Raw genomic sequence first — 24,834 nt, 5'->3', positions numbered from 1 at the left:
GCTCCAAAAGCCAGCCCAGTAGACTCCTGCTCTGCCTTTAGAAACCGAACAGTGAACCAGACCGCTCTTCTGGAAGAAGGAAGGCCTTCTATTGTCTATGCAGTATGCCAAGCACCACTGTTTTTCCATTTTAAAAATTAGAAAAACCAAATATCTTCGCCTCTGTTTAGTGGATATAAAATTTAAAATACTACCTGCATTTTGAATGTATTCACCAGTGTTGAGGTAGAAATACTCTTTGCTTTTTACTCTAAACCACCTTCTTTATGGATTTACCTTTATTCACTGATTTATTTGTACTATAAATATATGCAGTATTTACTATATATTGGCTGTACTAACTGATAGAGATTCAAAGATGAATGAGACCAATGGTGAAAAGCCAAGAACAACACTTGTGTTTCTGGCAAGAAGAGAGCAAATGTAACCTTTCTGAAATACACCCAGCACATTCTCAAGAATGAAGGCTTCTTTAAAGGGGAAGAGTCATTACCAGAGCATTATCGACTCAATGGAAGGGGAAATACTCAACTCTAGCTCCCTCTAGCTTACCTTTTTCACAGATTAGGACACATGCCTACTGATAGACTAAGATTTAACCAACTGATTACAGAACACATCCCCAATGCAGATCTGCTACCACATCAACAGGACTCTAGTATGATAGGGGATTACAACTGAAAGAGCTAAAAGACACAGACTTTATCTAACAAGGAGTTCTTAGGGAAATTGAAAACAAAATGAAGAGAAAAACAAGGACACTAAAGAAAATTAAAGCTTCTGGCATCTATGGCTATAGCAAACATTAAACACAACCCAAGTCCAATTCATAATAACAGCAAACTAAAATTCTATTTGCCTCAATTTCTAGTACCAGAGACATTAGGCCTGACTTTCAACAAAAGAGTTAAAAAGCATGATAACAGTAAAATAGTAAATAATTGATAAAGTCTGAAGAGACAAAGGAAACATCAAAACCAAACATGTCACAAATTTTGAAATTATTAGACAAGAAATTTAAAATAACTATGATTAACATGTTAAAACAAGGGTAGTAGAAGCAGAGTAAGAAACTCTTAAGAAGGAATCCAAAAGGAAGGCCATAAATAAAAAACAATAACAGAAATAAAGAGTGCCTTTGACAGACTCACCCGTAGATGGGGCACAGTCAAGGACAGAATCTGTGAGCAGAACAATCATCAATAGAAACTTCTCATATGAACTGCAAGAGAAAAAAAGATAAAAGAATGAAAAAGATGGAACAGAACACCTGAGAACTGTGAAGCAAGATCAAAAGGTGTAACATGCACAAAATTGGAATATCAGCAGGAAGAGAGAGAGCAGAGAATAAATGTTTGAAGTAAGAATGGCTAAGAATTTTCCAAAACTGATGACGCCAAACCACAGATCCAGATTCAGGAAGCTCAGAGACTACTGAACAGGATAAGTACCAAAAATGTACAAATGTCATATCCAAGCTGCAGAAGACCAAAGATATATTTGAAAGAGGGAAGGTGAGGAGTGAAGGTGGGGAAACACTGTTTACTTACAGCAGAATAAGGATAGGATTTGTACTTTTCATCAGAAACCACTGCAAGCGGGAGGACCGTGAAGTAAAATATTTAAAATGTTGAAAGAAAATAAACATTAACCTAGAGTTTTCTGTATCTGGCAAAATTATCTTTCAAAAATGAAGGAGAAATAAAGATTTTTGTGTTATACAAAATAAAACTGAGGGAATTCATTGCCTGCAGACCGGCCCTAAAAGAAGGTTAAAAGGTGTTCTTCAGGAAGAGGAAAATTATATAGGTCAGACACTTAAATCTACATAAAAAAGGAAGAACATGCAAAAAGGAATAAGTAAAAGTGAAATAAAAGGTATCTGAACTATCTGTAAATAGATAATTTGAAAGTGGGTTTAGATAAATAGATATTTGAAAGTGGGTTTAGATTTGTTGTAAATTTATACTGCAACTCTATAGAAACACTAGATAAAGTTTGCATAAAAATGTTTAAATGAGCCTGACCAGGCGGTTGCACAGTAGATAGAGCGTCGGACTAGGATTCAGAGGACCCAGGTTTGAGGCCCCAAGGTCAGCAGCTTGAGCACGGGCTCATCTGGTTTGAGCAAGGCTCACCAGCTTGAACCCAAGCTTTTCGGCTTGAGCAAGGGGTCACTCAGTCTTCTGTAGCCCCCCGGGTCAAGGCACATATGATAAAGGAATCAATGGACAACTAAGGTGCCCTCAATGAAAACTTGATGCTTCTCATCTCTCCCTTCCTGTCTATCTGTGCCTGTCTCTCTTTCTGTCTCTCTCTATCTCTGTCATTGTCACACAAAAAAAAGTTTAATTGATATACAGAGAGAGAAGGGGAAATAGAAGCATGTAAAATCATTAAAACCAGAGAAAATAGAAAAAAAGAGAAAGAAAAATATGCAATAAATGAAAAATACAAACAAGGTAGTTATTAATCCAACTATATCAATTATCACTTTAAACATAAATAGTCCGAATACAGTAATTAAAAAGCAAATTGTCACAGTAGATTTACAAAACAATACCCAAATAACTTTTGCATACAGAAACCCCACTTTAAATATAAAGACATAGACAGGCTAAGAGTAAAGGGATAGAGAAAGATGCTAGTACTAATGAAAATAAAGCCAGTAGAGCTAGATTTATTTCAAACAATGCACATTTCAGACCAAAGAAAGTAATAAAAAACTGGATGCTTTCTCTTAAAGTTGGTGGTAACGCAAGGATATTCCTTCTCACTGTTTCTGTATATTTAATGTTGTACAGAAAACTCTAACTAGTGCAATTGGATGAGAAAAGAAAGTAGAAGGTATCAGATTAATAGGAAAGAGTGAAACTGTCTTTGTTCACAAATGACATGTAGACAACCCCAAAGAATTTACAAAAACACTCCTGGAATTAATTAGCAACTAGATACAAGGTTAATGTGAAAATTTGATTGTATTCCTATATATTAACTACAAGAAATTGATATTTGTAACTGAAAGTAATACCATTCACTATAGTACCAAAATATGAAATACTTAGATATAAATCTAGCAAAATATGTATAACATTAATATGCAAAACTGTAACACTGATGAAAGAAGTAGCATGTAAATAAGTGGATAGACAGTCTATGTGTCTGGATTGGAAATCCCAATATTGTTAAAATGTCTGTTCTTACCAGCTTGATCTATGGATTGCACCCAAGCCTAACCAAAATCTTTGCAAATTTTTTTATAGATACTGACAAACTGATTCTGAATTTTATGCTGAAAGGCAAAAACCCCAGAATAGCCAACTCAGTACTGAAGAAGAAAGAGACAATTGGAGAACTGACACTATCTGACTCAAGACTTACTATAAAGCTCCAGTCATCAAAAAACTGGTCTTGGCAAAACAATAAACATGATGAGGTTCAGTGGAGCAGAGTAGAGAGCCCGGAAATAGATTGACATAAATATAGTCAACTGATATTTTACTAAGGAGGAAAGGCAATTCAATGAAGGAAGGGTATCTTTTCAACAAATGGCCCAGGAACAATTGGAAGTTCACAGGGAAACTGAATTTAGACACAAACCTTAACCTTTCACAGAAATTAACTCAAAATACATCATAAACCTAAATGTAAAACTTAATATTAGAAATTTCCAGAAGAAAATACAAGGAAGTTGGCTTAGCAGAAATTTTAGATATAAACACAAAAAGCATAAGGAAAAAAATACTGAAAACTAATGTAGGCCCCCGAAATAGGATATAAAAGTATTTGGTGAATATTAAGTGAGGGTAAATGAGGAGAAAGGTTGTAAGAGGGCTGAACCCACATCTTTCATATTAGGAAGTCTTATGATAATTTCTAACAAGGGTGAATCAAGAAGCAGCAATATATGGCTGTTTTTAAGAAATATGAGTATAAAAGCTAGAAGTCACAGCTAAAATTACTGGAGGTGGCTTCCTCTGGGGCGGAGGACACGGCACAGGAAAGAGACCCAGAGTTACAGTTGGGTTGGGCAGGGAGTTTCTGCTTCTTTTCATGAGCTTTCCAGAACTTTTTGATGATTTAATTCTGATAAAAATTAAAATGAAGTTGAAAAAAGTAAACACTAAAACTCAACTTAAAAAAATAATTGAGTCTGCCCTTCTCCTTTGCACTAGTCAGGGCATAACACTACAGTGTCACCTGATGTCTGTATTACTGTTAGACTGGGAATCCTGTCACAAGGGCAGGGACCACATTTACTTCCTAAACTGCTACATTCACGGGTCTGGCACACTCGACGCACTGATACACATTTGTCCAATGAAAACATAAAAGGAACATTTAGCAGGTGTAGAAGCAGCACACAGAGGAGAGTTGTGACAGATAATACTGGAACAGCTTCACTCTAATATGACACTGGGCACTGCCACTAAGCAGGAGCTTAAGAAATGTCTGGCCCTGGCCGGTTGGCTCAGTGGTAGAGCGTCGGCCTGGCGTGCAGAAGTCCCAGGTTCGATTCCCGGCCAGGGCACACAGGAGAAGCGCCCATCTGCTGCACCCCTCCCCCTCTCCTTCCTCTCTGTCTCTCTCTTCCCCTCCCACAGCGGAGGCTCCATTGGAGCAAAGATGGCCCGGGCGCTGGGGATGGCTCCTTGGCCTCTGCCCCAGGCGCTATAGTGGCTCTGGTCGCAACACAGCGACGCCCCGGAGGGGCAGAGCATCGCTCCCTGGTGGGCAGAGCGTCGCCCCCTGGTGGGCGTGCCAGGTGGATCCCGGTCCCGGTCGGGCGCATGCGGGAGTCTGTCTGACTGTCTCTCCCCGTTTCCAGCTTCGGAAAAATACAAAAAAATAAAAATTAAAAAAAAAAAAAGAAATGTCTAAAAAGTTTGCTATTTATTAGAAAAGGTTGGCGATTACAGAGAAAGATTGGAAGTCCAAGGATATTGCACAGTCAAGGAAGATGTCATCATGACAGGGATAACCAACACATTGCTTGTGGTCCTAAGAAAGAAGCGTCCACTCGAGGGAGACGCGCAAAATGTGCTCAAGAAACACGACCGAGAAACTTGCGACCAGGGGAGCAGTGGGCAGTGGCAGCTCTTCCCGGGCTAACCTCTCAACCTGTCTCCAAGGTCTTCTTTTCTGACTTTCCTCCTGCATGGCCAATAATTCTTGCTTTAGTCGTTGCAAAAAAGAAAAAGAAAGGGGGAGGAGGAAGAAGGGAAGAAGGGAAGGAAAGAAGGAAGGAAAGAAGGAAGGGAGGGAGGAAGGAAGGAAGGAAGGAAGGAAGGAAGGAAGGAAGGAAGGAAGGAAGGAAGGAAGGAAGGAAGGAAGGGAGGAGGAAGGGAGGGAGGGAGGGAGGGAGGGAGGGAGGAAAAAAATCACTACAGATCATTTCTACAAAACTAAAAATGACAACTTTCTGCTGTGGGATTTAAGATGTTCCTCCATCTTAACATGGGCTCCTCACACCAAAGCAGCCCTGATGATGGTTTGGGCCATGAGTCCTCACTGCCTACACCCCCACACACACACTTCTCTCCAGAACAAACACAATGTTCCCTACAATGTCCAATGTGTCAACGTGATGTTTGGCACCTATATGTTTTGAGAAGGTCCAGATGATTAAAGTTAAGCAAAGCCGGTATGAATGTTATTAAGGGAAATCCGAACTGAACCCTCTTCACAGAAACATCGCCGTAAGACCAGGTAGGCCGGAGAAAGTGGGGCTCGGAGGAAGTAAAGCATTTGAAACTAGTTTAGACGAGTGCCAGGGCATGTGTTGGGGAAAACGTTTTGAAGTGAAGTATTGGCCTCCTGTGTGGATAAATTACTCTGATATTTATGATTGAGAGTCAGGACGAAAACACATTCCCTCATTACCTCACTACAGGAATCCAGTCTGGGAGGCATGCACAATTTGCCTCTTTCTCCAGGGATGGGTGGAGGGACTTGGAACCTTGAAAACATCTTTGTGTGTGAGAAGTACGGGGAAACATTATATATTTATGCGTAAGGAGCAGCGGCAGGAGGGTGTTTTGTTTTTGTTTGCTTGGTCTTCCCTGGTTTTTTTTGTTTGTTTGTTTTTTGTTTTGGTTTTTTTTTGTATTTTTTCTGAAGCTGAAAAGGGGAGAGACAGTCAGACAGACTCCCGCATGCGCCCAACTGGGATCCACCCGTCACGCCCACCAGGGGCGATGCTCTGCCCCTCCGGGGCGTCGCTCTGACGGGACCAGAGCCACTCTAGCGCCTGGGGCAGAGGCCAAGGAGCCATCCCCAGCACCCAGGCCATCTTTGCTCCAATGGAGCCTTGGCTGCGGGAGGGGAAGAGAGAGACAGAGAGGAAGGAGGGGGTGGGGTGGGGAAGCAAATGGGCGCTTCTCCTATGTGCCCTGGCTGGGAATCAAACCCGGGTCCCCCGCACGCCAGGCCGACGCTCTACCGCTGAGCCAACTGGCCAGGGCCAGGTCTTCCCTGTTTGACTTAAGTTGATGGTGCTAAGAACATCGCTAAGGTGGCAGTTTATACCCTTTTACCAGAGGGGAAACTGAGGCTCGAGAAGTTAAATAATATCCACGGTAAACTACTACTATGTGGATGAGCTGGAGGTTGATCCAAAATATAGATAACACAGCTACATAATCTGGGGGGCCTAGTGCCAAATAAAAATGCAGAACCCCTTCAAAAATTATTAAGAATTTCAAGACAGTGAGAGCACAGCAGTAAACCAAGTGAGGGTCCCTCTGATCACGGGGCCACAAGTGACTGCCTGGGGGGCACACCGGTAACACCAGCCTTATGTGTAGATATAGCCCAGGCTCTACAAATTTGGGCTAGCTCCAATGAGAACATTGGAAAGACTTTGATCCACCTTAAAGTATGGTTGTGCCTTAAAAGATTGCCTGGAGGAATCCTCCATTAAACCCACAGTAAGGGAAGGATTATATTATTCTGTGTAACTTCTAAAATGATCCCTGCAATTCAGCTACAGGGCATTCATTCCCACAGTGCCTCAGATGGGACCCCTCCATTTGGTATTGGCCTGTTGATGCATTAATTCTCTAGAACTATCGCACTCATCATTGAAGAGGACTTTCCGAGCTCTGTTTCCAGAGCCCTGTTTCCATCTCGGCAGACATCCTTTGTCGTATTCCCTGGAATGTAGTCTTTTCGGTGGGAAGCTTGGCAGCCCCTCTGTACTGTCTCATCCTCAAGGGCACACCTTTGCGTGCCCACTGTTGCTTGTGCCACCTGGCACACAGTGGGGGCTCAAGAAATGTATGGTGAATAAATGAGTACATGAATTCCAGGAAACTCCAACATTTGAGGTTTTCAAAAATGTAACATACCATCAATACTCAGGAGCTGGTCTAAGGGACCTAAGGAAAGCCCTAAAATGAGATCCTTAGATCTAAAGAGAGGGGCAGTCTAAAGTCAGCATTGACCTTGCAAAGTCCTTGAGCAGCCTCAGGTTGGAGGCACCGTGGGAGACACACAGACAGCCACTGGGTGAGGAGCTGACGCACACGCCCTGTCTCCCTGCACCCCGCGGGGCGGGCTCACTGCCTGCCAAGCAGTGGAGTAAATTCCAGGAGAGTAAACGCACACCAGGTGTAACTGCCTTCTCGGAAGTGTTGACTACTTACCCCTGCAGTGGCTCTCCTCTCTTCGAAGGAAGTTTTCAAAACTCCCTGGGTTTTATAAGAGACTCAGACTTACATTCAAACTTCACCCAAACTGGCCTATCTTGCATCTTGCAATATGTCTATATTTCACACACTTCTAGAGTGAGTGTGAGTTACTTTTAGACTCAGAGGACAAAAAGAAAAAGAAAATTTACACAAAGATGTTATAGTTGGATAATTTGGGTTCTGAGCACACCAGGAGCCATGCAGAGCCTGGCTCCCATCCGTCGGATCCTAGTCTCCACAGTGCTAGAGGAGCCTGGCACAGAAGCTGAGAGCACACTGCTGAGCTACATAGCCACAATTCTCCCCTCACTGCGCCTCCCAGGGCTTCATCTGTAAATGTCTATAAAATGGCATTGCCATGACACCTGCACCAAAGAGTTGCTCGTGTAAAACCTTCAGCATAGTGCCTGTCGCTGAGAAGTCAGTATCATTAGCTATTAACAGTAGCTATTTCTACATTCAATCTGTGTTCTGTGTGTCTAAGGACTTAACAACCTGGTTGCCAAATAGCCTAGCTCCTTACCAAAATATGATTAATTTAAGGAATTTTTAAATCCTCTTTAAAATACGCTAATCTTAAGAGCTGAAAGGTCATCAGAAGTAAGATAGATATGTGTGTCTATACAGGATAAACAAAGGTGGCAGATGCAGAAGAGAGAGGGATGCTATGCCCCTCACAGACTCCAGTGACCCCCACATAATAACTCGTGAATTCTGTGATAGGATGACATTTGGCCATATGGAGTAAGGAGCTACTGAGCTTGTCAAGGTCGGTTTCTCTTTACTTACTATTTTTCATTTGTACCCATTCAGCATCTAAAGGTGGTTTGAATGATACATATACCTCTTGAAATCAGGACAGATATCCTGCTTCTGCTCTGTAGGTGGAAAGTCTGTTTTCTAATTATTCTCACTTCTCAAAGATGCTGTGCTAATAAATGTGGTCTGCTCTACCCTTGATCCACTTGTTCATTAGATTCAAGACGCTACACTTTTCTGTCTGCCTTTTTATGTCCTAGCCCACCTTGTTTTGGTTTTCTTTGTGCCTCATCCTCCTTGAACTCCTTTAAATCTTGATCTTTTTTTACGGCTGCCCCATGGACTCACTTTATTCATACCTTATCCTCTGCCTGGGTGATCTCAATCTGTTCTGGTGGCTTCAAACACCATCTTTTGGCCAGTGCACCCAACATCTGCATTGCCATGTGAGTCCTTTCTCTACAGCGTGAACCCATGTAACTGGTGTCAGGATATCTCCACTTGGCTATCTTACAGATTCCTCAATCTCAGCATGTCCAGACTGAACTCGTCATCCCCGTCGACCAGCTCCCTTACGGCATTCCCTAGCTCAGGAAATGGCAGCGTGTTCCGCCTACTTAATCAAGCCAGGAATCTATGATTAATCCTTAACTCATCTCAGTTCCCTAACTGCCTGAGTCCCATCAATCACCAACTTCTTTTAATTCTTATTTCCTAAATCAGTGCTTTGCAAATTTATTTTACGGTGAGTAAAAATATAAATAAATAAAAATATCTTTCACATCGTGACCCGGCCAGCATCCACGTACATGCGTGTACACACACACTTGCACACACACAAGAGAAAACAACACAAAAATTATCATTGTATGCAAAGCCTTCTGGTAGTTTTATCATGTTTTCTTCTATTCTTTTTTTTTTTTTTTTTTTTTTGGTATTTTTCTGAAGCTGGAAACGGGGAGAGACAGACAGACTCCCGCATGCGCCCGACCGGGATCCACCTGGCACGCCCACCAGGGGGCGATGCTCTGCCCCTCCGCGGCGTCGCTCTGCCGTGACCAGAGCCACTCTAGCGCCTGGGGCAGAGGCCAAGGAGCCATCCCCAGCACCCGGGCCATCCTCGCTCCAATGGAGCCTTGGCTGCGGGAGGGGGAGAGACAGAGAGGAAGGAGGGGGTGGGGGTGGAGAAGCAAATGGGCGCTTCCCCTATGTGCGCTAGCCGGGAATCGAACCGGGGTCCACCGCACGCCAGGCCGACGCTCTACCGCTGAGCCAACCGGCCAGGGCCTTTTCTTCTATTCTTAATGCTAGTAACCAGTGGGTTACTGGCAAATGTTTAACAACCAGCTTTTCTGGAGGTGAGGGGGAGGAAGCCCAACGGGTAGTGTTTACCAGTCCTTGGTGTAAGTACTCCCTGCACGGTTGAATTTAAGCTACCAGCCAACCAGCTTGCAAACATCTTAGAGAGCCAACACCTGCTCTTCTGACCACCTGATCTGCTTCACATTCATTTAATACTCAGCAAAGACTTCCCAATATCCACACCAGGATTGAGTCTACATTTCTTACCACAGTTTTAAAAGCCGCGCACAGTGTAGCAACTGCTGCCCTTCATGTCCTCTACCCCTTGATCTCAACAAAATGTTTTCTCCTTGAATATCTGGAAGCTCTCCTTTGTTTTCAGGTCTTTGGACACGTTATTCCATTTGGCCAGCAAGACTTGCCTCCCATCTTTGTTCAATTAACTCTTACTCCTCCTAGCACAGCTTAAATGCTACTTTATTCCTTCTCCTACTATGTGACAGGCATTGTGGCAAGTGCTGAGGACACACTGAGTAATAAAGAAAAAGACACGATCCCTCCCTTCAAAAAATTATATACTCTAAAAGAAAAGAAGTATTATACAAATAAATATGTCATTCAAATTTAAGTACTAATAAAAAGAAAAGCTTTAAAAACAAGAGAGATTCATGGTTTTGAAAGAGCTTATAAAATCTGCCTCAATCTAATAAGTCAGAGAAAGCTTTCCTTAGTGATGAGTGGTTAGTTATAATAGTTGAGCTAAGATATAAAGGAGAAATATAATTTAATGAGTCAAAGTATTGAGTAACCAACAGCATAGACAGAAAAAAAGGAGCATGGGAAAATCCATATGGCAGGAAAGAACACGGCAACATCAAGGAACTAAACGAAAGCCAGCATAACAAAAGCAAGTCATACTATTAGGGATGAAAAAGGTAGAAGCCACACTATGAAGGGCACTCTAGACTTTTTAAAAATGTGTGTCTTTAACAAAAAAGCAATGGGAATCAACTGACATGTTTGAGGCAAGGCTATAATATGTTCAGATTTCTGGTTTGAAAAGATTCTTCTGGCCATTGTGAGGATGAATTGGAAGGAGACAAAAGCAGATATGGAGAGAAATGAGAAACTCCAGCAGTACTCCAGACATATATAGATGATCATAACACAAATTAAGATGCCGGTGATGGAGATGGAAAAAAATAACTTATTGGAGAGATGATTGAGTGAGATAACCTTGACAAGACAAAGTAATGGATTGAAGATGTGTGATGAAAGAGAGGAAAGTAACAAAGATGACTCCCAGGTTTGAGTTGTAATGCTGAATGGAGGTAGGACTATTCACAGAGATAAAGGACACCAGAGGAGGACCAGGTTTGAGGGAAACAAGCGTGACATTGGCTGCAGATATATCAAGTCTGGGGTATCTATGATGTGCAAATTGTGCAAAATGAGCTGTGATGAGAACTGTTTGATAAGCTGTCCTGGAACAGAGTGGGGATCTAGACCGGGACATAAGTTAGTGTGATACGGATGTATAGGTCGTAGACTTGAAGCAGCAGGTGTGAATAAACACATCAACTGAGAGTGCATAACACTGGGGAACAATTTCTTTTTTTCATTTTCTGTTGCATGAGGTTTTAGAACTTTTTCTATATATTCCTGCATCGCTGATTCCAAATCTGAAATCTGTTTTTGGTGCATGCTCTAGTTTTTATGCAATTTTAATTTCTTTTTATTACAGTTAATGGCATGCATTGGTTTTTAAATTTGAGTTAAAGGGCAACAACTCTTGGATTGAACATAACCACAAGGCAATTAATGTTTTACAAACATCACTTTTACATAATTATAGTTGTTTTTAAATGTAAAAAATTATTATCTGATAAAAACACCCTCTTATTTTATTTTAAGATTGAACCATGGCTTCTTCAAGTAGGCGTAAATGTAAGAATAGTCCTGACACCTTCTGTTATATAAGGTCTACCAGAAAGTTCTGTCCATAAACAAAATACAAATTTTTCTTACCGTCAATAAACTTTATTAAATAATATATTTTCACACCAATCCTATCTTCCAAATATGGTCCGAAATGGTTTGCTGAGCTGAATTAAGCCTTTCTGCGATCTCTGATGTTGTCAGAAAAGGATCTTGCTCCAACATGGTCTTAACAACATCGTCATCAATCAAAGATGGTCGCCCAGAACGTGGCTTATCAGAAAGGTCGAAATCACCTGTTTCGAATTTTTCGAACCATCTTCTGCATGTTTCTATCAGAAACTGTACCTTCACCAAACACTTTCATTAAATTTCTACATGCTTCTGTAGCATTTCTTCCTTGTTGAAATTCGTAGAAAATACAGTGGTGTAAATGAACTTTATCAGTAGCCATGGGTACACTATCGCTTCACACATAAGACTAACATGAATCAACTTTGTTTTAGTTAATTTGCTATGTCAGTATGTATACATTAAGTGATAAAAATAGAGAGGCACACATGTGCCAAATAAACATGTGCTTACGTGTCGAAACTTGTTGTGATAGAAACGGACAGAACTTTCCGGTAGACCTTATATATGTGGCTGTTACACACTTCAACGTCAAAGGCACAATATTTCATCATTTGTGATACATGCATATATTGCCTATTTTCAAGTTCCCCTTGGCAATCAAGACAAGAATTGGGCTCCTCATATTGTGTGTCATAATTGTGAGGAAATGCTTCATGACTGGACAAAAGAAAATGCAAAGGAATGCCTTTTGATATTCCCATGGTTTGGCATGAACCTAAGGACCACAGCAGTGACTGTTATTTCTGTCTGATCCATACAAAGGGCATCGGCAAAAAAAAACAGCATATGATCGCATATCCTAACATTCCTTCAGCAATACGACCTATCCCACACTCTGAGACACTCCCGGTTCCAGTTTTCAATGGTTTTATTTCTTCTAAGGACAAAGAAAGTGAACATGGTGATCAAGTGTATTTTGATAAGATGCATGAGGAAATGGTTGTAGAATCTGAAGGGTCTTCTTCTGATGCCAAGCAGTCATTAACCCCTCAGCAGTTTAGCCAACATGAATTGAATGACTTAGTAAGAATGACATGAAAATTGTCCTCGAGTTTCTGAAGTATGAGGAGCATAATTGGATTATTTATGTGGATCTTAAAATGGTAAATTTCCTGCTAGGACAACAGAGAGGTTTCACGAAGTATCCTTGCTTTCTGTGTTTGTGGGACAGCCAAGCTCAGGAGAAACACTGGACACAGAGGGAGTGGCTGAAACGTGAAGCTCTGGAAGTAGGGATGCAAAATATTGTGAGTGAACCTGTAGTTAATCCAGACAGGATCATTTTCCCCCCACTTCACATCAAACTTGGCTTAATGAAGCAGTTTGTTCAGGCTCTGAATAGAAAAGTGAATGCTTTCAACATATTGTTTCTGCTTTTCTTGCCTTGTCTTTCGAGAAGATAAAAGCAGGTGTATTTGATGGATATCAAATTCAAACCCTCATACATGATGAAGAATTTGCCAGGAAAATAAATAAAGAGGAGAAAGCAGCGTGGCAGTCTTTTGTGACAGTTACAAAGAACTTCCTTGGCAAAAAAAAAAAAAAAGCAGAAAACTATGAACCTTTGGTTCAAAGGATGCTGTTGGCTTTCTGCGACATTGGATGTAACATGAGCATTAAGATTGACTTCCTGAACAGTCACCTTGATAAGTTTCCCCAAAATCCTGGAGCTGCTAGTGATGAACAGACTACTGCTGGAGTATCAGACAAGATTGTCCTCAACAAGTACACAAACGCAAGAGCTACAAATGCAAATGCTTGCCTGAATAGAATTTAAATAAGTTTTGTGCAAATTTTATGATTAAAATAAGTGTTTTAATATGTTCTACAGAAATTGTAGACAAATTCTGATGCAATCATATTTTAATGTATTAGTATATTTACTGCATTATATAAATTATTATATTTTCACAAAGATGATGCCCAAGAAGACATTCTACTTCATTATGTTAAACTAAATGTTGAAAATTTTACAATAAGATAAAAACCTAAAATCTTGAATTGCAAAAAAACTGTAGCTTACAGAGAAAAACTAATGTCAGATTTGAGATCAGCACACTCAAATTAGGTAAGAACAAGTGTTTTTTGTGGATGCAACAAAAATTTTATTCCCCAGTGTAATATAAGAAGGTTTTAAAACCTAACCTTAAGGAAATTCAACATTTCATGGTAGAATGATGAAGGGTGAACTTACAAAAAGATCCAAGAAGAACAGCCCAAAGAGGAAAACCAGAAGAACCTGATGTCAAGGAGCCCGTATGTTTGAGTGGAGCATCAAGAACAGAAGACTGATGTAGGCAGAGGATGAGTGCAGGGTATAATATGGAGTCAATGAGGATAGGCTCACTGAATAAGAGTTTGCCTTTGAAGAGAAAGAGAAGTATAGAGCAGTATTTGTGAAGTTGGTGGAAACATTTTTGTTGTGAAAAAAAATTGATTTGAAAGGAAGTTGAATACACAAAAGAAAGAAACACTCATGGTAAGTGCAAGGTTCAAAAAAAAACAAAACAAAACAGGAAATGATTCCTGAGCACCCAAGACATCTTACACTTAACTTTTTCTTAATTCTGATCATCCTGCTTACCATACTTCCCTTTTAATATCTGTATTCCTCATTAAACTACACTGCATGAAGACAAGAACCACCTTTCCTCAGTTACTTCTGTATCCCTAGTGTGCATCACAGTACTCAAATAAGAGGCATTAGTAAATGTCATTTTAATTGCACATTACAGTGATTGATGATGGAGGTACATTTAATGAAATACAGTCCCAGAAGAGTTATCACACTATAACATGCATATATATGTGTGTACACATGTATGCATACACATATAAACAACAGATCATGGTTATCCATTTTAGACTAAAATTAAAATTGGTTATCATTACATTATGCAGATGCTATTTGGCATTAAGATGAGACAGCCGTAGGTTGAGATAGGAATTGAAAGGCAACCAAGAACCAAGAAATCTCGGCAAGTAGATGAGCAAGTCTGTGAGTCATTTTTGTGCAGAAAATTGAGCCCTGATTATATCAAGGAAAGAAATGGTGAAAGGACAACCTGTTGGGACAGGTGAAGCACCATTCACAGCAATCCGGGTGAAACACCACATCACAGGACATCTGTATCTGAGATGGTTTGATGACCTACTAAGTCAAGAAAACTTTCTAAAAGAAAAGCTTCACTAAGAACATGTACTCTCTACAGCAAAACAAAAAACGGTTTGCCAACTAGGAACTGGTGTGGGGGGAACAGATTTCTTTTAATTATTTTTTAAAGTTACTGGAAAAGAGTCTTTTATATAAGGAAGGCTCAATAAACAGATGTTGATTTTTCTCTTTTTTATTCATTTATTAATTTAACAAGTAATTATTGAGTGCATCCTATGTGCCAGACACTGGTCCAAGGGCTGATCATAGAGAAGAATTCCTGTGCTCACTGGACACACAATAATCAGATAAGAGAACATACAGTACATTAAGTGGCTGGTGAGAAAAACAAAGAGATAGAGAATAGCGAGCCTCAGGATAAGGGTGGCGATTTTTACGGTGGCCTGGGAAGACCTAATTGAAAAGCACGAAATACAACATAGGGTCCTGGACCAGATAAAGGACATTAACAAGAAAACAGAATTCTAAATAAAATCTGCAGTTCAAGCTGGTAGTATTATACCGATGTTAACCACTTCATTTAGTAACTAGACCACAGTTATACAAGTTGTTAACGTGCAGGGAAGCTGAGTGAAGGGTATCCTGGAACTCTCTGTACCATGTTTGCAACTCTTATGTGAGTCTAAAATTATTTCAGAATAAAAAGTCAAACAAACACAACACAACAAAATTTCTGGTAGCTCCTGACTGTTAGAAGCAAAACTGTGACTGGCATTGTGGAAGAATAGTTGGAAGGGGTGGGGGCACAGGGAGGTCCATATTTGTAATATCGGCAGCTTTGAAATCAGACATGAAAGTAACTCCTGTCTTTGTCTCCGCTGTCATTCCACTGCAGGGTGTGTTGGATACATCATGTAACTGGGATGTGGGTGTACCCTTTCCTGGAACACATTGGCCCAGGAGCCAGGATCATCTTCTTTGGGTCTACAACCATCTTAATGAACTTTTTGTACCTGCTGGGAGAAGCTCTGAACAGCTACATCTGGGATACACAGAGAAGTAAGTATTGTTAGGGGTGCAGAAAGCGAGAGGATTGCCATCTTGAAAAGTGTGTGGAGAGACAGAAGGGAAATTCCGCTACAGCACAGGTCACTTAGAGTCACCTTTTTATAACAGCAATGTTCATTTAAGAGCTCCTGGCAGTTTCCTGAAAGGTTTATTACTCCCTTTGTCTTATTAGCTAGTAAAACATCCAAATCTAAGCGGAAAGAAGCATGTCTATAAAATTTTATAGGGAGAAATGTGGTGTTAACAGAAAAAAACTCAGGGAGTTCACTCTGATTAATAAGACACTGCCTTAGCTAAAGGACCCGAAATTAAATAGGTAAATTATTAAATGTAACCAGCCTCAATAGAAATCCCTCAGATCTAGAAATTTCCACGGGTGCAGTAGCCTCAGAGATGTCTCGCCACCATCCTGCTAAGCAGTACAGAAGGCCCAGGCCACTGTCATTCCCAGGGACTGTTCAAGGGTTGAAGGTGGCAGAGAAGTACAAGCAGTAAAGGGCAACATCTTAGTGCTGCAAGAACTCTCTTAACCTACGATTTGATTTCCCTTTTGTTTCTGTTTGTGGCAGAGCCTCCATCTGGTCAAGGCACGTAATCTTATCCAAGTTGTGCAAAACCCATCCAAAGTATGTGTGAGGTAACATAAAAGTGGGAAGGTGGAAAAAGCTACAGCACAGATGTGTAGTGATTTGAGTCCTGCATGAAAATACATCCACAGGCAAGAGGATGTGGGGAATTTAGAGAGCTCTGGGCTTGCCCTCCGAAACAGTCACAGCATTCTAGACATCACCAGAAATTGATCTGTGTTCCACAGACATTGAGTACCCTGCTTGGTGCCAGACCCAATGCCAGGAACGTGACCTAACTAGACAAATAAAACAGTCATTGCGTGGTTATTGAATCAGACTCTTCTGAGCGTGTATCTTCTAAGATGGTATGCGTGTCAGTGTTAGCAAATGTGAAATGGCCCGGAGGAGGTTGAGGGCTTCTTTGCCCAGCAGCTGGCTTGATTTTAATAAGTGGTCAATTAGAATAAGTGTCAAAATTCTGTATTCAATTCAGGCCTCAGCTTAAGGGACCAGAAATTAATCTTTTAATAATTTTCCTTTCTGTTCAATGGGAATAGTAATCTTTCTTTATTAATTAACTTATCAAAGTATTTAGCTAACTTTCAAAATGTGTTAAAAATTTTGTAAAATGTAAACTTTTTCAGATTTTTGGGAGAAAGGCCATATATCAATTTAAGCAAACATGTCCAATATATGTTACTCAGGAAGTATTTACAACTGCCTGTTTCTTCTCAGCTGGCTTGATTCCAATGGTCTCTTGGCCATTGTTCTACTACTTCTAAGAGAAGATGGCCTGAAACCAGGAGAGAAAGAAATCCAATCTAGATTGAGTCTCAGCAGTCAAAAAATGAATAGTGAAACTAAGTTTTTTTAAACCATCTGTTCATTTTAATTTGTGCCAGTCTCTTAAGCACCATAAGTTAAAGTTGACCAACATTTTGTACATAGTAGGTATAGAGATTAATTTTATCTACATGTGACCACCTAGTTAATTCCATGGGACAGATGTCTTGTGCCAAGTGGGCATCTTTTTCACATCTAAGACAGATCACAAATTGATGGCCTCTTCCAAATCTTACCTGCCAAAAAGTTTCATTAGACCAACACAATGGAACTTTTGTTTGGAACCAACATTTCAAAATTTTAAGATCTGGCAACACTGAGCCTACTGTTCTCTTGCAGTAACAGTGATTTGGAATTGAGGATCAGCTGCCCCCTTTAAATGGCCCTCTAATTTACTGTAGTCCTCACCTGGCCACTTTGCTCAGTCACATTAGCTGCCTGGTTCTATAAGTAGTTGAATTTGAAACTGTTGATTAAAAGCAGTATATGGTGTGTGTGTTTGTGTGTATGCACGCATATGTGTGTGTTAGAATGAATTTAATACAACCAAGTACAGTATTACAATCCTGAGTACATTTACCACACCCCAAACTAAAGTCCCCCAAGAAGTAGGCATACCACATTTGAGCCCCCTTCTTCTTATGCACAACGGTTTTTAATGACTCAACTTCTTCCACTTGGTTATGTTACATTGGCTGCAACTACAAGATGAAATCACATTATTACAGAATCTTAATACTAAAAAGGAGAATAGAAACAATCTAATGCAAACCTTTCCTTTTATTAAGAGTCAACAGAGGCCCAGAAATCTTAAGTAACCCACCAAACCCGTCGGTCGCAGAGCCAACATTTTAGGACGGATGTTCAGTCCAATGATAATTCTAGAAACTACCAGACTGTCACCACTGGAAAACCAGGCACATGAGAGTTCAGAAAGTTCACTCAGAGCTATGGACCAAGCTTATAAAATAACAAAATAGACCAACCTGATACCAACTCTGAAAAAAGGCCTAAAAATAGGCTAAATTAATAGGTAATCATTTGCTCTTTTTAAAAGAAAGTAACTCTAGATCAGGGGTCTCAAACTCGCGGCCCGCTGAACAATTTTGTGTGGCCCACAGACTAATCCACGAAGTTCAAAATATTTTGGATAAAATTAATTAAGCCTAGGGGCCTACTTGTATTTTTCATTTCTCTAGCATCCTAGCTAGATATTAGCTTAGTTAACAGCAGTTGTGATGCGAACTACAGTTTCTGGTCGTTTTGTGACACTGAGTAAACTGCATGTACGATTGTGCTTGTTGTACTGATTTTTTCTTGTTTTCAGCTGCAGTGAGAAAAGTGTTGCGTAACAGTTGCCTTTTGTAAACCTAGTGTGGCCCGCCAAACGGCTGTGATCTTGCTCTGCGGCCCACATGCTGAGTTGAGTTTGAGACCCCTGCTCTAGATGGTTCTGTGGATATTGTATTCATTTGCTACGGCTGCTACAATGAAATATCACAAACTAGATGACTTTAACAATAGAAATGTCATGTCTCACAGTTTTGCATCCCAGAAGTCCAAAATCAAAGTATGGGTTCTTTCTGAGAACTGGGAGGGGGGTTCTGTTCCGGGGCTCTCTCCTTGGCTTACAGATAGCTATCCTCATGATCACATGGTGTCCTCACTTGTAAGTGAAGCTGTCTCCCAATTTCTATTTTCTATGAAGACTTCCATTGTTATTTAAGTAGGCCCACCCTGAGGATTTCATTTTAACTTGGTAAAGGCGATATCTCCAAATACAGTCACATTCTAAAGTTCTGGGAGTTATTATAGATTCAGAGAGACACAATTGAGCCTATAACACTCTGCCTCCTGCCCCCCCAAAATGCATGCCCTACATTCATGAAAAACCCATTCCAACAGCCCCCAAAGTCTTTCTAGCCTCAACTCTTAAGCCCCAAATCACACCTTAAATATCATCTAAAATTCTAAATGACATACAGGTAAAACTGGGGGGTATGATTCATCCAGAAGCAAAATTGCTCTCCGGTGATGAACCTGTCAAACCAAATAGGAAGTTTTCTGCTTCCAAAATGCAATGGCTTGACAGGCATAAAATATACATTCTGTTTCCAAAAGAAAGAAACCACAGGGTAAGAACCAAGTCTAAAAGCTAGGAGGGCAAATTCTGTTCGATTTTCAAGCTGGAGAAGAATCCTCTTTGGCTGCATGTTCTGTCCTCAGGACTCACCAGGAGGGGCCGTGACCCTGCACCCTGGGCCCCGGGCGGCAGCCCTACCCTCTGCACCCGAGGAGGATCTAGCCCCTGAAACAAACCCTCTGGAGTTGTCCCTCCTTCATTTCATCCTGTCCCTTTCAGCCTGCTGGCAACGTCTCTGCAGGGACAGAATTCTCAAAACCCTTTCAGCTCTCCATGTAATTCATGGGGGTCCAAGTCATCAGGTCTCCCACAGGTCTTTCCTGGATTTGCTGAGAATCCACAGGTCACAGGCCTAATCTCTTTAGTAAGCATCCTTCTTTCACATTCTGAGGTACTAGGAATTAGGACTTCAACATATGAATCTGATGGGGGACACTATTCAACCAACAACAGCTGAAATGTTTCTATACTTTAGCTAAGAATGTATTCCAATTCCAATGTGTCATATTGGAACTTATTAAAGTCAAACTTCATACAACCAGCAGAGAAAGCGTCCAGTGGGGAAAGGCTTAGGTCAGAGCGGAGAAAGCAGACAGAGGAGGTTAGAGCCAGGCCTGTGTGACAGAATGTTCCACCTTGCTCCTCTCTCAGCTGCCCAGGCAGCTCACGTGCCACACAGGCCCACGTCGGCCCGCAACGTGCCAGCGCCGCCCTCTGCCCTCGCCTGGCCCAGGGGGACCCCAGGGGACTGAGGCTCTCAGAGACAATTGGCGCCTCCTCCACGTTCCCAAAGGCACCTCCGGCCTCAGCTTTGCGACAGGTCTCTTTGAGCCGTTTGTGTGGAAGTTATACCTCTGGTTCTTCCCAGTATTATTTATAGCTGTCTAATTTCTTTCCTTCTACCTCCACGCTGCCAAACGAAAGTAGGTGGGGAGCCATTTTCCCCGTCTGGGTCAGTGACCACCCCTCGTTCTCCACCCCTGCTTTTGAAGATTCCACTCCTGCTGCCAAGTCAACCCATCTGCAGGAAAACACTTAGGAGGAAACACACTTGAAAAAGAAAAACAAGCAAGGGACGAACGTGGGGTAAAGTGGAGACCCAGCTTACACTCCTGATGGCTTCTCCCCAGGGATGAACAGGGGATGCAGTTGGGACCCAGGTCATGTGTGCTGTTTGGATAGAATCTGCGTTGTGTTTTCCTGCCTTCTCCTTGGTTACCCAACAACACCGCCTGCTTCCTCCTCTCAACCCTATTCCTCCGCCCTTCAAATGTCCTGACTCCTTGATTTGAAGTTTTCCTTAATATGATTCTGAGAATTACTTTGGAAAAAATACAGTGTAACAGATCTCTGCCAGTTCCTTAGTCATGAAAACCAAACCTAAAAGAATGTCTAAGGACACCTGTTCAGAACATGTTATCCACATTCCACCGCCATCACCCTGACCTCACAGAATTCATACTAGGAGCTGGTGGAGGGTGGGGAGCATCTCTTCTAATGTAAATCCTACCACGGTGACACTCTGCAGTTATATAGTGAAGTTCTATATTTTATTCTGCTTTCCCACAAACCATAAGACTTCTTCTCTGTTTAATGTTTCTTAATTGATTCAGTAAAGATGAACTGAGCTCCCACTAGGAAACAGACACTGTATGCTGTGCTAAAGATATAATCCAGAATAAAACAGTTAAGAGCCCCACCCTCAGAGAGCTTGCAATTTATAAAAGAAAACCAACATAACCTTCAAAGCAACATTTGACTGTTCTTTCGTTCCAGCAAAAAAATCACTGAGAATTTAGTATCAGGAAAAAAAGAATCTTTAGCTAGAAAAAAAATGAAGTGGGAAGCATTTGCCAGATTTAACTTAATTCATGAGAATGACTTGAACATTTTCATCTCTAGGAAAATGAGACATCATTAACTATTCATTACAGACAACAGACAGATAGATATCTAACTGGTCCCGTCCATGGGAGTCTCTCATGGAGAAACACATAGTTCTACAAGGCTTGGGTTGTAGAAAACTGGGGTTTAAGTACAGACAGGTATGGAAATAAACAGTTCTTGTGGTTAATCTGTTCTTTATATGCTTAAAATATAAGTCTTGACTTTTGAAAATGCAAGAGTCCTTGTCTTGGGAAGGGACAGGACTAAGATAAAAAAAAATAAATTCTGTCTAAAATTTGTCAGCCGCACACCTCCTATCGCTAGTATCTGGTTACAGATCAGTCTGGTTGGGGTTTTGGTGCAAACTCAATGAGTCAAGAACTAACTTGAGTCCTTCACTGGCAGAAGCCGCAGGAACTGGGTGTGTCCCCGAGATGTTACCTCCTGATTTGGGGGTAAGGGTGGGGAGAGAGGTCATTGAGAAAGTTTTTGGATAAAGCTCTAAGTGACTTTTCTTCTCAGTGGGAGAAAAAGGGGTGCGTGCAGGAGGGTGAACGGGAAGTGTAGAAAGAAAAGGTTTTTTTAGGCAGCTTGGCAAAGCTGCTCATAGTTTAATCTGATGTTCACACAAAGGCCGTTGCCTGTATTCTAGGTATGGAAGAAGAGAAAGAGAAGCCTAAACTGGAATGAGATCTAAGGCAACATGGAAGAGCTGAAGCGAGTTGACGTTGAAGACTCATTACCCCCTGGGCGTTGGCAGTACGAAAAAGGAAGCCTCAGAGAACGCAATAGAATGTGCCTCCCCTTCCAGGCCCCAGAGCAAGGGCACCTTTTATAGAGAAATATGCTATATAAGAATAGAATACAGTTGTTCCCAAAATAATGCCCACTCGTCATTTGTTAAAGAACTCTTTCCAAGTTCATGATTGATAATAACATCGTTTTTTCCCCTCTTCTGGTTTTGAAACTAAAATTGGTCATGGGATTTTAATTCATGCAATTAGAACACCATTAAGAATAAAATTCTATTGTGTTCCTTGTTGAGAAATCTGTGAAAATCAGAGGAGCCAATGTGAACAAGGCATTGGCCTATTTGTCCTACAGGTGGCTGGAGAAACAAACCCGGGCCACAGTGCAGTCTGGATGGATGTCACGGATGGTTCCTATTGTAATAATGTCATAGTTGCCTCAAGCAGGCAATGCTAGTAAAAAGTGCATCAAATTAGTCAAATCCCTGAATTTTTTGTATCTCATGGTTTAATCTTATGAAACTTTTCCTAAATGTAAACTATAACTTTAATAAAAACCAAGCAACCCTTAGTCTGACATCTTCATGATGCAACTCAAATCCTAAGAACATTGATGTTTTCTTTCTTACTTTGTGTCTATTACCTGTAAAAAATAGGTTTACTCTGGTTCTTATAATTTTCCAATTATAAAAATATGTATCTTTTTTATAAATCCAAAGAGAATAATTTTTAGGGGGGAAAAAAAGCTAAGTTATAAAGTATTTGACCATGATTATTTTTAAATATTACTATAGTAATGCCGAACATGTAGTAGAAAACACTTAAAAATACATCTTAGAGAAATATAATGAAAGAACTAATAAAAATAAAAGCAGAAATTCTGTTAAGGTAGCAGGAAGATAACAGTGGAATTGATAAATTGATTATTACAGAATCTCATCTATACAAATAGCATTAAAATATGCAAACTACTGGTATATTAACTGAAAAGAAAGACAGAAGAGAGAAGACAAATATAAGCACAGATGTGAAGCAAATTTTTAACTATAAAAATATATTTTATAGCACTATAGTAACAAATTCTTGGGACTCAGTGAAATATGCAATATTTAAGGAAAATAAATTTAGTAGGAATTAGAGAGGAGAGAGAGAGAGAGAGAGAGAAAGGGGAGGAGCAGGAAGCATCAACTCCCATATGTGCCTTGACCAGGCAAGCCCAGGGTATCGAACAGGCGACCTCAGCTTTCCAGGTCGACGATTTATCCCACCCCGCCACCACGGGTCAGGCTATGGAGGATGTTTTTTAAGGTTCAATTAACTATCTCCAAAAGAGGAGTTGGTTTCAGAGTGTTACATGAGCAAGTTCTTAAAAACTTTCAAGTAACAATTCTCATGTTATTTAAATCGTTCCAAAATTACAGAATAATGAAACACTTCCCAAATTATTTTTCAAAGTTAATATAACCCTCAAAACAAAGCCAATGCAGCAAAGAAAAAAATTCCATTTGTATTCACTAAAATGCTAGTAACATCAGCCCAACAGCACATAAATAATTTCTCAAAACTAAATAAGGTTTATTCTAAAAATTCAAGGATGGTTAACACTAAGATTTTTATTAAGAACTTTGTCTCAATATGAACAAAAGAAAAAATCATGTGATTCTCCCCACAGTTACTTTATTTATTTATTTATTTATTTATTTATTTATTTATTTATTACAGAGACAGAGAGTGAGTCAGAGCGAGGGATAGACAGGGACAGACAGACAGGAATGGAGAGAGATGAGAAGCATCAATCATTAGTTTTTCATTGCGCTTGCAACACCTTAGTTGTTCATTGATTGCTTTCTCATATGTGCCTTGACCGCGGGCCTTCAGCAGACCGAGTAACCCCTTGTTGGACCCAGCGACCTTGGGTTCAAGCTGGTAGACTTTTGCTCAAACCAGATTAGCCCACGCTCAAGCTGGCGACCTCGGGGTCTCGAACCTGGGTCCTCTGCATCCCAGTCCGACACTCTATCCACTGCACCACCGCCTGGTCAGGCCCCACAGTTACTTTAAACCATTTGAAAGTTTTTAGTATTTATTTCTGATAATACCATTAGTAGTATAAAAATATCCCATATCATGAGAAAGAATAGTCCTCTCAAAAGCCAGACATTTCTCTTTAAGGTCAGAAATAAGATGTCCACGACATTATTATTATTTTATTGTTCTGAGGTGTTTAGGAATATTAGGTCTAACATCAAATAAGTTATATTTGACCTGGATAGAAAAATATTTTTGTTTAAATACAAATTTTTATGTAACTATGTAACTATAGAATTGATGTTATTAATAGAAAAGAAAAATGTGGTTAAAAAATAACAGGAAAGGAGCAAAACCACCATTTAAAAGGAAACCATTTTTCCAGATGACTTTCAGTAGAAACCTCAAGGAGTGGAATTTTTTAAGGCATCTCTGGGACAATTCCTTTGGGACCCTGTGACTACCCATCTCCTCCAATAAATAACACTTTTTTACTTTGACCATCAAACTGACACCTAAAGAAGTTGATGCTTTTTGCTTTAGATACAAGGCTGAAAAACAATTCTGTGATGAGATTTGGTATTCTCATAGCGCGTCATTTTTGCTT

At 40.5% G+C, this 24,834-nt stretch overlaps 1 protein-coding gene across 2 annotated transcripts in view; it reads left to right on the top strand.

The window, feature by feature from the left end:
• Positions 1 to 22,770, top strand: part of AIG1 (androgen induced 1) — a 205,710-nt gene extending 182,940 nt beyond the window's left edge. For both annotated transcript variants that reach the window (XM_066373092.1, XM_066373091.1), the window contains 2 exons: positions 15,836 to 15,999; positions 22,103 to 22,770. In XM_066373092.1, coding sequence (XP_066229189.1) covers positions 15,836 to 15,999; positions 22,103 to 22,130 — 192 coding nt within the window. In that variant the 3' untranslated portion in view covers positions 22,131 to 22,770. The remainder of the gene's footprint in view (positions 1 to 15,835; positions 16,000 to 22,102) is intronic.
• Positions 22,771 to 24,834: the final 2,064 nt, after the last annotated feature.

The sequence above is a fragment of the Saccopteryx leptura genome, chromosome 3, assembly GCF_036850995.1.
Source record: "Saccopteryx leptura isolate mSacLep1 chromosome 3, mSacLep1_pri_phased_curated, whole genome shotgun sequence".
Lineage (NCBI taxonomy): Eukaryota > Metazoa > Chordata > Mammalia > Chiroptera > Emballonuridae > Saccopteryx > Saccopteryx leptura.
Note: the sequence above shows the minus strand (reverse complement) of the source record. Positions and strands in the feature narration are given on the sequence as shown.